General features: G+C 45.9%; 1 protein-coding gene across 5 annotated transcripts in view; it reads right to left on the bottom strand.

Annotated features, from left to right (window-relative positions):
* Window positions 1-3,021: 3,021 nt before the first annotated feature.
* PPCDC (phosphopantothenoylcysteine decarboxylase) overlaps window positions 3,022-15,968 on the bottom strand; it is a 55,745-nt gene continuing 42,798 nt past the window's right edge. For 4 of the 5 annotated variants that reach the window (XM_084641998.1, XM_084642001.1, XM_084641999.1 and 1 more), the window contains 3 exons: window positions 13,598-13,726; window positions 10,384-10,552; window positions 3,022-5,282 (listed from right to left, as the gene is read on the bottom strand). In XM_084641998.1, the coding sequence (XP_084498124.1) occupies window positions 5,197-5,282; window positions 10,384-10,552; window positions 13,598-13,726 (384 nt within the window). In that variant the 3' untranslated portion in view covers window positions 3,022-5,196. The remainder of the gene's footprint in view (window positions 5,283-10,383; window positions 10,553-13,597; window positions 13,727-15,968) is intronic. The other variant, XM_084642002.1, reaches the window with a different exon arrangement.

The following is a 15,968-nucleotide window of genomic DNA, read 5'->3' as shown; positions in this document are numbered from 1 at the left end:
TGTTTATGGACAGGTGTTATTCTTAATCATCACCAATAATCTATCACCATTAGTGCTTCTTCCTAAGGTCGCAGCCCACTCAGAGCTGCAGGGAAAGCCTTTGCGCAACCCCTGTGATGTTGAGATCTCTCTGCCTTTTGCTGAGTTTCCTGCTGCTGAACTCTGTAAAATCTGCTCTCTTCAAAAAGAAAAGCACCTCACTTCCTGTTGCAAAGAGCTTTCGAAGATGTAAGCCACACCATTTCCCTGGCTTGCAGAAAGGCGTCTCCAGCCTAACAGCTGCAAAAGTGTGAACCCCACCACCCACCTCAAACAGGAGTCAACCCCGGAGCCAGTGCACACAAACTTCTGGAGTCAGGGCTTTTAAAAAAGATATTTCACAGCATTTACTACGATGACAAGCACCCTATAAATACCTATTAAAGATAGCAGAGGAAAAATATTTAGGATCATATTCATCTCTGGTAACTCTACCAGATACCATGGTGATAGATGGGCAGGCAGATCAATCTTTATATATATATATATACATATAAATGATCTGCAAAGGACAAAGAATTGGGTTTGTGATTTTTTTTTTAATTGTTCATGTTGTAATAAAAGAAAGTGTGAATATGGGAGATTTATTTTTGACTTGCTTGTTTTTTCACTTTAGTACTATCAGAAATATCACATTGTGTGTTCTCTGAGGTTTGTTGGAGATCTCTTTGGAGGTTTTAGGCCTTGTTAGAGTAGGCTTTAGAAGGCATTTGCTAAAATGTGCTAACAGCCTCATGTTGACAAAGTAGTGCACCTGTGGGCTTGTTTTCACTGGAAAGTTATTTCAAGTTATAACTTCAGTGCTGTCCCTAGCTTGTATCCGGTCCACACATGAAAACCCTTCATTCCCTCATGGTGGTGCTTTTATCTGGAGTGGGCTGACCTGAGGAAGGGTAGAGCCTGAGATGGCACAATTTTTAGGCTCCTAACATCACCACTCGGTAGTGTGGACACAAGCTAGCTCCATTTGATTGCCTCCAAAGCATTCCCACAATTTCTTCCATGTGCCCAGAAAGAATAGAAAAGTTCTCCCATAATGTACTAGGAAAGAACTCACAGAGTACCAGACGCAGCTTAGTGCAGCACAAAGAAGCATAGAACGTGCACCCAGAAATCTTAATACCCCATACAAGTGACTGCAGTACCAGTGTGGATGCAGCAACTCAAGTGTTATTTCACGGTGTGGTCAGGTCACTCTTAGGCCAGGTCAACACTAAAAAGTGAGGTCTACCAAGCTACGTCGCTCAGGGGCGTGAAAATTCCACATCCCCGAGCAACGTAGTTAAGCTGACCTAAGTCCCTATGTAGACCTAGCTAGCTACTGCCTCTCGGGGGGGTGGACTACCTATGCCAACAGGAGACCCCTTCCCGTCAGTGGAGTAGTATCCATACTGAAGCACTGTAGCTGTGCTGCTGTAGCGTTTCAAATGTAGACAAGCCCATACCCTCACTCAAGCTAGGCTAACTCTAGAGAAGTAACTCAAGTGTAGATAACTCAAGTTAACCCTGCAGTGAAGACACACCCTTTAACATGAATTAAACTGGATGAGTTTCTAGGCTTTAACTCAGCCAGTATAACTAACGTGTTAAAGGCACATTGCCTCGTTTGCACTAGTCTGTTCAGATGTCAGCTAGCCTTCCAAATCCTACTCTAGATAAAGGCCCTAGATATGGATCCTGAATTTTCTCAGCCCTTAAAAGCAGGGGGAATGGGCACTGAATCTTTAACAAAAAGAGCTGTAGTTCCAATTACTTTTTCAGGCATTTCAGTTAAAACACGTGCTGCTCCCTCACCCCCTCCAAAAAAAGAAAAAAAAAGAATTCTAAACAAAATGGGAACAAACAACATCAGTTAATTGGCTTCCACTTGCATGCCGTCTGTGATGTCACAATCATACTAATCCTCCAGTCATCCATGGAGATCTTCAAGAAAAATAGGGCAGATAAGGCTAGAATTTATAATGTCAAAAAACCAAAACAAACCTCCTCCCCGCAAACATTTCAGGTCTGCTGTACATCCAAAAGCAGCAAAAAAAAAAAAAAAAAAAAAGGGAAAAAGTCCAGTTTTCCTTCTTCTCTGTTTCAAAGATCACTTTTATGAGATATCCCTCATTTGATGCCTAATATACTGTTACCCCTTTTAGACCCAAGTGGTTAGCCAAAATTCAGGGTCCTGCACGCTGTTTCAGTTGGCAGGGAAAAACTGATGATAGAGCAGGTGTCTTTGATGCAACTCTGTTTATTTACAAAGTATGTATGAAGTCCTGTTTGTCTGAGCACAGCAAAAATCAAACAGCAGGACACAGTTTCTTTGATCACAGCTTCAAGCCCCTTTCTAGCCAGAACTCAGCCCAAAAGCGCACTCTTAGTTTTTTCCTCAGATCTACACTGCTTCTGTTGTTGTGTCTGATGCTTCCTTGTTGCCTTCTTTAGTCTTTCAGCCTCTCTTCCACGACAAAAATTCACAAAACAATACCCAGCAAAACCCCTCTGTCCCCATGTGCACAGTAGTCACATGTTCCTGTGTTTTGGATGGAGGCTGCTATTGTTTCAGCTATGTGGCTCCATACAGGAGTCGAACTGTCTCTTACATTTATCTCAAATGAAGAGTAGCTGTTACACCCACTGGTTTCAACAAAGTTTAAACTAACCCATGCTGACACCATGACCCAAGGTTTCCAAGGATCACACAATGGCACACTAATGTCTGATATTGTACCACAGGTAAAACAGAGTGGGGTCCTTTAAGAAAAAGCTCCATCCTTTATTTTTCAGGCAGTTCTCTCTTACTTCCTTAAGTGGTCATCTCACTGTCTGCTCATATTTCCTCATGCTATGGATCATGTTCTACTTTAATGTATATCTATACAACTTCATTGACATAATCTCCACTGAATTCTCTCTCTTGGCTCTGAAATTATAAAATTCCTTTTATTCAATGATCTGCAAGTGCTTTACAATTACGTGAGCCTCACAAGATAGTTTTGTGTTATTTCCAGTTTAGCTGTTTTTTTTTTTACAGATGGGGAAACTGCAGCACAGAGAGGGTAAGTGACTTTTCCAATCCCACAGAGTAAATCAGTAGCACAACCAGGAATAGAACCCAAGAGTCCCAATTCCCATCCCGTTGTAACCACCAGCAGAACACATTCTCTTCAAAGGTTCTGTAGTCACTCAGTGAGGGCCTGATCCAAAGTCCAGTGAAGTCAATGGAAGTCTTTTCTAGTGATGTCAATGGGCTTTGGATCAGACCCTGTGTCACCATTACAAAGCTATTCTAATAGACTAATAGTAAGAGACTTTTCCCACAAACATGGAAAAACCCCACAAGACAGTCACCCTCACAATATAGCACTGCTAAAGGTAGGTCACTGCTGGAGGCCAGACAGAGGACCAGAAGCCACCGGGCCACCGCTATAAAACAAGGATTCTTACCGCTACTGTGGAACAGTATCACCCAGCCGAACATCCCTGCTACTCTTAAGGCTGTGTCATTAGACTCCCTTCTGCCCTTATCCCCAGCAATTCTGGGCCCCCAAGGGGCCCACTCTACATCAGTAAAGAAGCCAAAGTGGGAAAGTTCAGAAGCCTTTTTATTTGTGTAACGTCAATAAGGAAACTAAACACTCCATGATAACCTTTCGTGCTAAGGAGCTCAAAGGTTGCCTAATATGTAGGTTCTGTACAGAAGGTCTTATATTTGATTGTAACTAGTTAAAAATAAACTCTAGGATCTGTAAACAAATGCTGTGGTCTGCTGCTGCAGCACCCTCCCCAGTCCACTCCCGTCCCCTTCAGGTAGAAGGATTGCATTTCAAAGGAGGAGGATGAACTGTGGGGCCCTCTCATGTCTAACTGCTGGTGTTCATGGTCAGGATTTCCTAACTTCCTCATCATGCAGTTAATTTTTCAATTTCAAAAGGAGTGTTAAAGTCTCTTGGGAACAGCTTCCCCAGGCTTTCCAGAGTGGCCAGACATGTTGATTCTAAGACCTGCAGCGCCCTGCCAGGCTGAGCAAAAGTTCATTTTGGTTTACGTTTGACGTCTGCATCTCCACACATCAATGGATACAAAAGGGCAAAGGTCAATACAAGGCCTTGTGTGCTCTCTTTCAATGTATTTTTTTTTCCTGTGATGTTAAAAAACAATAACATTCAAGTAATTTAGAAAGTGCACATCAGGCACCAAAAACATGCAAAGACTGAGTCAAACGGCCTTCAAATGTAAAATTGTACCCTTTTCCCATTATAGTTTCTTGGGGAAATATCAATAATATAGGGCTTCCTGCTGGAAAGGTGAAGACTAGAGCAGCTGCTATAGGAGCTTTCCAAAACCAGTGCTCTTACAACATTCACTACAGTGACTTTTAGTGGGAGGCTGGGAGCATTCCCATAATAAATATTTTTACACCAGTGGTGGGCAACCTGCAACCCGTCAGGGTAATCTGCTGGTGGACTGCGAGACAGTTTGTTTACATCGACCGTCCGCAGGAACAGCTGACCGCAGCTCCCAGTGGCCGTGGTTCACCGTTCCCAGCCAATGGGAGCTGTGGGAAGCAGTGGCCAGTACAGTTCATGGCCTCCACTTCCCGCAGCTCCCACTGGCTGGGAACGGTGAACCGCAGCCACTGGGAGCTGCAGGCAGCGATGCCTGCAGACGGTTGATGTAAACAAACAATCTCACAGCCCGCCAGCGGATTACCCTGACGGGTTGTTTGTGGCCCACAGGCCGCAGCTTGCCCACCACTGTTTTACACCATTCTCTTCTCTGACTCCTCTTGATGCTGGACATAGAGCAACTAAGAAATTCTCTTTTCAATGTTTCAAAAACTGTTCCATATAAAATACTCAGGATAAAGAGGCCTAGTATGATATAAGTCCCTCTCTATACAGATGTTTGTATGTGAACTGTGTATAAGGTATGGCAGACGGCCCCCACATAATCATATATAGAAACTTGACTTCAGTTTTGGACGGTCTATAATGATGTAAGAGGTTTTAATGTAAGAGCAGCTGATGGCACTGGATCCCAAACATCTTATTCTTTCAGTTGATGGCAATGTTCTTGGAGGCACATGCCATCTCAGCTCCCCATTGCTTTCATCCTCACACTGAAAAACTGTCAAGAAGGGGGGCAAACGTGATTTACATCAAGGAATCATCTCTGTGTCGGCAAGTCCCGCTCTGAAAGGATCACCTTCACCTTCTCCACAATGGTCCATACTTCCGCCATGGCACCTCGACCTGGAGAGCAAGGTCACACACAGTAAAACTCAGGTCCCAGGGAGGCTGCACAACTGCTAAGCATTGACATACCACAAGCCCTGCTGAAATTTGGCCTTGTTCCTTCCCATACACACAGCAATGCAATGTTCCAGTGTATTTTCTAACCAGTGCATTGCAGCGAGTTACACCAGATATGCTGGCAAGACAGAACAAGGCTAGTGTGAAGATCAGTTCCCACCATAGGCACCGACTTTTGCTCATGCCGGTGGGTGCTCGACCCCCCCATCTACCGTCTGCCCCGCCCCCATTCCAACCCCTTTCCCAAAGTCCCTGCCCCAACTCCACCCCCTCCCTGCCCCTATTCTGACTGCTTCCCCAAATCCCTGCCCCGGCCCCGCCTCTTCCCTGCCTCCTTCCCTGAGCGCACCATATTCCTGCTCCTCCTGGAGCTTGGCGGCAAGGTAGGTGGAGGACATGGCGCGCTCAGGGGAGGACGCAGAGGAGGAGGTGAGGTGGAGCGGGGAGGGGAGATTGGCTGCCGGTGGGTGCAGAGCACCCACTAATTTTTCCCTGTGGGTGCTCCAGCCCTGGAGCACCCATGGCATCGGCGCCTATGGCTCCCACTGCCAAACTCCAAGGGGCCAGACACTGCCACAAATTATGGGTCCTCATGAGTGGCCCACCTGATTCCCATAGTGGCCTGAATATCAGAAAGCAACTGTGTTCCATATGGGCAGGTGAAAAATACCCATGAACTAGCCACAGAGCCTCATCGATTCTCCAGGGTCTATGTGGATTGTGTGTCCTGGTTAAATGCCAATTGGTTGATTAAAAAAGTTGAGTAGAAATGACCAAAACAAATTAATGTGAGAATTTTTTTCATTTAACTTCTCATTTTGAAACCCAGAAACTTTATTTCTGTGTGAAATTGATGCAAAATGGCCGTTTTTTTCTATGTCAAAACCATGAACACTTTGTATTTTTGTACGCTTTCAATATACAATGAAATTAAGACTATTTTCAAGTGAAAATTGTCCTGACTTTGCTTTGGCTTGCATCCTGAACTAATTCTTGGAAATGTAAGGACAAGAACAAAACGTAAAAACTCTTCCTTTGGGATTGGTTACTTGCCAGATGTGCACTAAATCTTTCAGTGGAGATGTTGCTTTCACTCCTGAAGTCTTTTTTCATAGATTCATAAATATTCAGGCCTGAAGGGATCATTAGATAATCTAGTCTGACCTCCTGTCAAACACGGGTCATAGAATTTCATCCAGCTACTCCTAAATTTCGAGCAATAATTTGGTTTGACTAAAGCATATCTTCCAGAAAGGCATCCAGTCTTCATGTGAAGACTTCAAATGTGGAGAATCCACCACTTTCCTTAGTAATTTGTTCCAAAGGTTAATCACTTTCACTGTTAAAAAAGTGTGCCTTATTTCTAATTTAAAATTTAATTACCTAATTTCTAGTTAGTTACCTAGTTCCTAATCAGAAATTAGTTACCTTAGACTTGCTTTAGGAAGGCCCCATAATTGTCAGCACCTGTTGGTGACTGATGGTTTTGAAAGAACAAAGGAACTATTTTCCTAAAAAGCTGAAAGAACCTTCATTCTCCACTAGGATTTTTCAGACTCATAATTCCCAACAAGTGAACTCCTGCTGGTGGACTGCATTGTAGATAAGGAATAGGCAGGCTTGTGTGTTAATCTCCATGCTGTCTAACCCTGAACAGATGGAGCAGCGCCCAACAGATATGGACAAGAGACATCCTCTTGGATTGCCTCCTTACCAGAGGCAACGTGTCGGAGGAGGGCACACGGGGTCACGTGCCCCCCAGATTTCTGCCTTCCATTTCCAGCCAGGCATCCACCAGCACTGGGGGGCTTGCAGGGCGGAGCCATCGCAGTCCAGAGGGCTCAGCAGAAGCAGCTGAGTCCTGGGGCTCTCCATGGAGGGACCATCCAGCTGGGCAGCACACTGGAACTGGGCAAGGCCACTGGAGCAGGTAGTGGCAGCAGGCAGGGAAGGGCCGTTGCTGGTGCCCGGCAGCAGAAAGCTGGGCTGGGGGGGACCAGCAGATCCATCCCTACCTTCCCTGAACCAGCTGCAGGTGCTGGGCACTGCAGGGGCTTCAGTGGCCACAAAGCCCAGCCAGAGGTGGCTCAGCAAGGGAGGAGCAGCGCCACATGTGGCTGCTGCTTTGGGCACAAAGCCTATTGGACAGAGCAGCCCCATGCTCCCTGAGGCCAGGGCCCAGGCCTGATAGAGGTGAAAAGAGGGCTCTAAGCCCCTGCCCATGGGGCTGCCAGGGAGCCTGCAAGTCCAGGGCGGGAACAGGCTGGAAATCACTCCCCAGACCCCACTCCAGCGCTTATCTGTGGGGCAAAGAGGCTCCCCATGCCAGCGCTGCACAGGGCTCTGGACAGCTTTGGTACATGCAGGGCACGTCTCCTCCTGGACCACGCTCTGTGTGCGAGGGTCTTGGGTTTTCCCGGAGTGCTGTCCTGGCCAGAGGCAGAGGGGAAGGAAGGAGTCCTCCGGGAAGGCTGCAGGTGTTCTGAGTGCTCTCGGGGGGGGGGGGGGGCTGGTTCTCCACACAGCAGCTGGGAGCGGGATACACCCTGCTGGCAATTTATGGAGAAGTAGCGGGGTTGGGGGCGGGGACAGCAAGAGGGAGAGCTGCGGGAGGAGGCAGAAGGAGGAGAGCATGCAAAGGAGACATGGGTGGGAAGCAGAGCCAACACATGGAGTGGTCAGGTCCCCCCTGAAACCTTTAAATTGTGCCTTCCACTATCAACAGTTACATGTCACCTCTGCTCCTTACAGTTCTGCATACAGAGCCATTAATCTTCATGATCCATAAATAACATTTCCAAGACCTGCCTGTGTTTTCCCAACTACTTCCATTTCACCTTTGGCAAGTCACATCTGGCCTTTTTAGCTGTGCAAACCTTGGTAAGCAGTGTGTCCTGAACCCACAAATTATTCATACAGGGTGAAGTCCACCCTGACACAAAACCTATGCACCTCTGAGAGACAATCACAAACAAAATAAGAAAACAAATAAAATAGTCATGAAACAGAAGAGAAACATTCTTCAGTTTAACCATGATGAAAAGCTTAGCTAGGTAGGCTCTGCTAAGAGCTCATGACACAGAATACTGGCTAAGCAGGATGAAAAGTGTAAGCATTAGGAAGTACTTTGCCTGAGTCAGCTGCTGCAGGCCAGTCTGTCTTACTGTCCCAGAAAGATTAAGCAATACAGTGATAAAAACACTTGAGCTCATCTGAGTATTGTTTATATTACAGCATCCATTGAGGGAGTGGAATCTGTTGGGAATTACAGATCCAAAAATCCGGGTGTAGACACGGTTAGAGACTTCTTGGGTCTAATAGGGGAGAGAAATTACAAGGGAAAGTAATTCAAGCAAAGACTGTGTGCTGACGCCCTTGCTAATACTGAGGTTTTGCCCCAATTCCAGCCATCAGTGGCCTGTCATCAGTGTAACTGCACCAACACAAACCTGTAGACTAGACAGGCAAAACACTGACTGGTGCAAATTGCAGCTTTCTTTTTCTACTCTACGGGTTTGAACCTTGCTGGCATCAACAAGTGGGATCAGAGCAAACTTCAGTGTGGACAAGACCCAAAAACCACAACTGTTTCTGGAGATGGAGGTGATTGATGGGTATAAGATATCAGTAGTGAGGGATACATAGGAACGATGGTCCAGTAGCTAGGGTGCTCGTTTGGGGGACCTGGCTTCAATTCCCTGCTCTGCCACAGACTTCCTGTGTGACTTTGGGTAAGTCATGGATCCTCTCTGTGCCTCAGTTCCCCACCGGTACAGTACAGATAACAACACTGTCCTACCTCACAGGGATGTGTGAGGATAAATACATAAAAGATTGCGAGGTGCTCAGATACCACCACGGTAACGGGGGATCTTAGTTAAATAGATAAAGGAAAAGACAAAAAAGGGAAGGCATGTTGATCCAGATGGCTTTTTGCCAAAGTCTATTGTGTGGTTTGACCTCGTTTGAGTATTTCCATTTACAGTAATCATGGACATGTGAGAAATTTGATGTGATGAGCTGTAAGAACCCTAGCAGAACAGTTATGGCCTGGTGTGTTTTTACTGATTTAAATAACTTACAAATCTGTTTATCCAACCACAAATGTATATTGGTATTCAGTTCCAAAAGGCCTCTCTTTCAGAGATGCACATTATTTACCTGAGAGATCAGGAGGTGTGAAAGCCAACCCTTACTCAGCAACCACAAAGACTATTTTTAAATGTGTCTTATTTTCCAGACAGATTTCTATGCACTGTGTCAATGCACACCATAGAGCTTGGTATCAAACTATAAAGCAAAGTTATTAAAATATTAACACAGATGTGCTTGTTCAAACATGATTCTATACAGGTGCTACAGCTGATTTTTTGTTACGAACAACATGCCAAAGAAACAGCTTTCCTTCTCTCTCCATATATGGCCCACATTACTATAGTATCTGAGTGCCTCCATTTTTTAATGTATCTATCCCTCACAACTCCCCTGTGAGACAGGGAAGTGCTACTGTCCTCTGTTATCCCCACTGGGGCACAGAGAGACTAGACCAATTCACACAGAAAACCTGTGGCAGAGCAGAGAATTGAATCTGGGTCTCTCAAGGCCCAGGATAGCATGCTAACCACTGGCCCATCCTTCCTCTCTCTCATGCTTTTATCATGAATTACTAGTTGGCAACATTTATTTTTCAAATCTTAGGTTGATTTGAGTTATTGAAGCTAAGATAAGCTAAACCCCTAACCCCAAATTCCTACTCCTGATTCTGCTTTGGATTCCTAGCATCTCACAGTGTCTGCATGAATTTTGAAAATTGGCAAGAAAAGAAATATTTTCTTCACGGCTGGTCTGAGACCCAATTTCAACACATTTCTGTAAACTTTGGCTATGGAGGGTTACAGCACACACTGTACTTGTTCACCTCAACCCAACACACTGAAGTTCACAGGATGAGAAGATTCTCTCACCGTCAGCGTAACATTTCCATGATCATCATAAGAGAAAGCACACAGGAAAGTAGCCAGAGGCCATGCTAAAGACTGACCTTCATCCCCACACACCAGCCTCTTCACCACACAAGGGATCTCCATGTAGCCAAAGTCCTTTAGTTGCTCCACCTGAAGAGCTGTAATAGGATGTTCCCACATGGCTGTGTTCATAGCAGGGCAGAACAGCAGGGGTTTTGTCATATCCCATGCGCGGATGACACAGGTCTGGGGGGAAAAAAAAAAGACAAGAAATCCAGCCCTAGCGTGTTTGTTGCCTTTCCTATTTGCATCTCCTATCATGCTGCTGCAGAAGCCCTTTGCCAAGCCGAAGGTACCCAAACTTTGCCCAGCCATGCTGGAAACTTGTCAGCAGCTTCCGGACTTGCAACCAATAGGCACTCAATGACATCAGATTGCAGCAGCCTCGTTTCTAATAGGGAAAAGGGGGCAGGGGTACAAAGAGTGCAAGTCCCAGAACAACATGCTTCATCTTTCCTTGAGTCAAGTGAGCAGCGCACTCAGATCCAGCTGGAACATTACAGTTGGCACAAGCCAACAGCCTCTTTGGGCTGCACCTCCCACAGTAAAGCTGAGGGTGGCCACAAACCATACCGTACAACTCTCTAGACCATATGTGAGGGAAGCCAGATGTACAGTCATTTTGCCTAAGTGCTGTGTCGACTGGATATGTCACTTTTGCAATCAAAAGAAGCATCCCATCTTCCATGGATGTAACTAGCATCAAGTACAAGAAACATGGCTGGCCTATATCAAAACATGCCCTCAGCTTCCCAGCCATCAAACAGCTCCTACATATTACAAGGGATCACATCAGAATCTACAGTGACAGAGTTTGCAGATCATTAATAGAGGGCGCAGTCAGTTCTCTGTCTGGCTTCTTGAACCAGCAAGATATTATCATGTCAGATAGGCAGACAGGGTTTGCTACAGCATCCTAAAGACAAAAGGACAAAATGAAGTTGCTCACCTTGTGCAGTAACGATGGTTCTTTGACATGCGTCTCCCTAGGCGTTCTCCACTGTAGGTGTATCTGCGCCCCCGCTCTTCTAATTGGAGATTTTAGGTAGCAGTGTCCATTCAGCCCACACATGCGCTCTCCCTCCCTCGTGGTCTGCCTAGAGGCTATCTAGTACTGCACAGGTGAACCCCCCTCAGGTCCTCCTCTACCACAAATCCCCTTATGGAGAACGCTAGAGGGAAGGAGGGCGAGTTGTGGAGCACCAATTGGGGGACACATCTCAAAGAACCATTGTTACCGCATAAAGTGAGTAACTTCCTCTTCTTCTTCACGTAGTGCCCCTAGGGGTGCTCCACTGCAAGTGACTTTACAGCAGCATCCCCCATGGAGGGCCGAGGCTTCGGAGTGGAGTCTGTTACTACAGAGAGCACTGTGGAGTCGAAGATGCCATCGGAGTGACAGCATAATATTCTGCAGAAGTGTGGGCAGAGGCCCAAGTCGCTGCTCTGCAGATTTCTGAGATAGGGACATCATTAAGGAATGCGACCAAGGTAGAAATTGACCTCGCAGAGTGCGTACGGATTCTAGATGGAGGAAACAGGGTGTGCCCTTGATAACAGTAATTAATGCAACTAGAGACCCATTTGGATAGTCTTTGAGTCAATACTAATGATGCAGATAAGGAAGAGACAACTGTTCACTCCGTTTGTCGCCAAAGACGGTTTGCTCGCGCGAACAGTTAGACAGCCTCGAGGAAAACCACGAGGGAGGGAGAACGCATGTATGGGCTGAACAGACACCACTACCTAAAATCGCTGATTAGAGGTGCAGGGGTGCAGATACACTTACAGTGGAGCACTCATTGGGACACTACTCAAAGAACAACTTGCATTTGTCCTTGGAATAGTATCTCGACTGTAGTCATCTTGTGTTCAGTAAACTTTTTATCTGTTGTTTTGTACTGTATGATGTGAACTTTCTCCAGTACAAGCAAAATCTAATTCTGTTAGGTCTGATCCCCTCCAAGCTTCCAAAGGAAACCATAAATGGCCTGTTTTGTACATCTATGCTATTTTATTTTCCTCCCAAAAAAGGATAGCAGTTGTAGAGTTGTAATCTTGTGTGTCACTGACCGATGGGATCTGTCTCCTGGGCCTTGTCATGCTCCTCCTGCTAAGCCGACACCTCCAGAGACATTCTACATGCTCACACAGATGAAGCCTGTCACTCCAGCTGTATTTTATTCATTTACGGGCACTGTGGTTTTCCTTAGCACTGGGGTTCAGCCACTCAGAGTTTCATGACCTGAATGGCACCTGTCCACACAAATTTCCTTTTGAGATTTTGTGTGCCTACATCCCTAGCTCCATCCACCCTCCACTCATTTTTGAGGGACACTGAACTGGTTACACCAGGGCTGCATGTGGAGATTTGCATTCTCTTTGAAGATTCCTTAGGTGCCTAAAAAATTCTGTGACCTTCCCTATCTAATGAGCACCTATCTCTGGTCCCAAAGCACTTGGGTGTACAGGGGGCTCTTGGGTAGTCTGTCTTACCCAAATGCAGGAGCTGACTCCCTTCTTCCACCACCGCAAGCTACTTGAGGTATCAGAAAACAGCACTGCCCAAAAAAAGACCTGTGGCTGAAACTGGAAGTGGCTGCAATGTGTGAGTGTGGGTGGGTGGATGTCCACGTTATGTTTTTAGGTGAGGGAGTGAGGACTAGCAGGAAGTAAACAAACTTATCTGATCTCACAGGTGTCTTTCCAGACTGCATCTAAAACACAGAAAGGAAGGGGAACTGGAGAGTGAGAAAGTGTGTGTGTGAGATAGAGAGAGACAGAGAGATGAAGAGGATATAAGGTGCAGGAGAGGAAGAAGAATCATGCATCAGGCAAAGGAGGAGGAGGACGAAATATAGGGAAAGGGATGGCGGGTGAACACCATGAGAGAAGGGCCAGGGAGATGAAGAAGGATGTGGAGGGAGGGGGAGAGAGAGAGAGAGAGGTATAAGGAGGGAGGCATTGAAAAGAGCAGGCATTATTAATTATTATTATTATTAATAGTAGTATTTTAATGCCTCGAAGCCCTAGTGATGGATCCATGTCCCATTTCTCTAGGCACTGTACAAACACAGAACAATATGGTCCCTGCTCCAAAGAGCTTGCATGAAAAGGAAAACAGAATAGAGGCACAGTGGAAGAAATAGAGGAATGAGGAAATAGAGCATGAGAGATGTCCTCAGCCAGTATTCAGGGCAACTAATGGTCCAGATGTGGACAGTAACTCACCAGTAAGTTGTCACAGATGCCATTCGCTATTTTTGCAAGTGTATTTGCATCAAGAGGAGCCACTAGCATCAGGTCGGCCCAGCGCCTCAGGTCGATGTGGAGGATTGGGTCCGTACGCCCTTTCCACAGCTGTAGAAAACAGAGGAAGCTGGATCACTGAACCCTTCTGAGACAGTCACTCATACACAGAGCGCTTGGCACTGTACCAACCCCACATGCATAAATGCCATGTCAAACCATGGGGAAAGAGTAACATCCACATGGAACAAAGCCCAATCACAATGGGGCTCTGAGACAGCAGGGCTGCAGCTGCTTCTTCATATTTCACTCTTCTCTTGCTTCGCGCTTCCTATCGTTACTATTTATATTGTGGTAGCACCTAGAAACTCCAATCAAAGATCACAGCCTCATTGTGCTAGGCACCGTACAGATAAACATCAAGGAAACTGAGTGCTCCCTGGAGCAGTCTATCTACATGTCAGACATCTACATCACCCTGCATGCCAGCACAGGCTTCCCCATCACACTCACCACAGGGCACCTGTGAATCTCAGGAACAGCTAGAAAAGCTTCCTGAAAATTTTACCCTGGTGACTAGTCTGCTTTGAACAACCCTGGCCAAAACCCCATAGAATAGACCAGCTGGGGCCAGCTAGGTCTTTCTTGCTCCAACCTTTGTAACTCTGATCATTCTAGTTTACCCAGAAGGTTTATGCTGCCCTGGAAATTCTGTGTGACAGACATGGCGATTTCCTGCAATATCCTGAGCAAACTTTGCTGAATTAATTTAAACCCTATTGAATTAAGTTTAAGTAACTTTGGAGCCCTTCGTATTAAAAATCCAATATGTATGTATTATTGTGGGATTGTATGTATCTTCACTAGGGTGGAGACTTGTAAACCTTGGGAAATGTTGTGAACTTCAAAGGACTATTTTAAACAAAGTTAAGTGGGGTTCCTCAGAAGTATCTGGGGGAAGATATATAGGTCACAGTTCAGTGCAACTGCCCCTGTATTCGCCCTCTATGATCCAGCAAAGGAAACCCACTCTCAGGCTTCCAGATCCCCAGCCACAGTCTCTCTTGGTTGGAGACACACATCTCTCTCCCTCCTGACTGGGGTTTTTCCAGACTGCACAGCTCTCTGCCTACACTGTGAATTCCCCAGCAAGTCAGACTGCCTAAGCTAGCCTGCTTTGCCTTTGCCTCAGCAAACAGTGTAATTGCCGATAGGTATAAATTACAAAACGGCTTGTCCTAAGCAAGTACATTTATTCTTAAGGTGAAAGCACTACAGAGAAAACATATTAAAAAAGTTAAAGAAACTACACATATGCTGCATACTAATCAGCTTACCGGAGATCACCTCAATTCCAACAAGGGCTCTGACATGTCGTTGGTCCTTCAAATTCCACCATGGGGGTTTTCTGTGGTCACAAGTTCATACTGGCAGTTAGCTCAGAACAAGCACAGCCTGAATCTGAGAGTCACCCCTTTACACAGTTTGGGTCTTTGATCTGCAGAGACCGTGAATACTAAGTAGCCAGACAGTGGTCCCCTCCTCAGGATGAAGCTTCAAAAGGCTGGGTCTCTGTACAGCCAGAAGTAGTCATTTGCATTTACCAATCTGCGGGTATTTCCTAGAACCCCACTTATATTTGTTTGTCTGGCACATTGCTTAAAATATTCCTCTGAAGCTCATAACATTTCCCAAGTTTTACACTGGCCATGTCTCCCCCAGAAGAAGTTACATACAATCCCACAATAAAACAAACTTCACATTTAAAATACAATAGACTGCAAACATACTTAAACTTAATTCAAAAAGATTTAACTTAATCCAATCAGGTTTGTCCTGGATATTGCAGGAAATTGCTATATCTGTCACATCTGACCTCCATGGAGCATCTGAGCTGGTAAAATGTCAAGAGAAGCAGCAAATGAGATGATGTGTCTTACCTCCAGAGACCAGGCACAACCACAGGCCAGTGAGAGGTGTGCATCAGGGCCACAAACTGCTCACTCTATGAGTCACACACAACCACAACAAAGAGGCAGCATCCGGAATAACTAGTGCTCCCCACCCTTCCCAAAGTAGAGCTCTTCACTCTCTTTTTAGTTTTTAAGTACATTAAAGAGTCTCGCTTTCTTTTTAAAATAACTTTTTGTATTTCATTCTTCTGGAGCCAGGCAGGGCCATCCCTAGCCATTCTTCTGGAGCCAGGCAGGGCCATCCCTAGCCATTCTAGGGCGGGGGGGAGGGAAAGGGTGTGTGGCTCCAGGCCTCTGCGGGGAAGGGGGGCTGGCTCGGGGGGCAGGAAGGAACTGGCCCCCAGCACTCACCGGCGGTTGCTGCACTTCCCGCCACTGGT

Source organism: Lepidochelys olivacea, assembly GCF_965140295.1.
Source record: "Lepidochelys olivacea isolate rLepOli2 genome assembly, chromosome: 10".
Taxonomy (NCBI): domain Eukaryota; kingdom Metazoa; phylum Chordata; order Testudines; family Cheloniidae; genus Lepidochelys; species Lepidochelys olivacea.
This window is presented reverse-complemented; position numbering and strand designations above follow the sequence as displayed.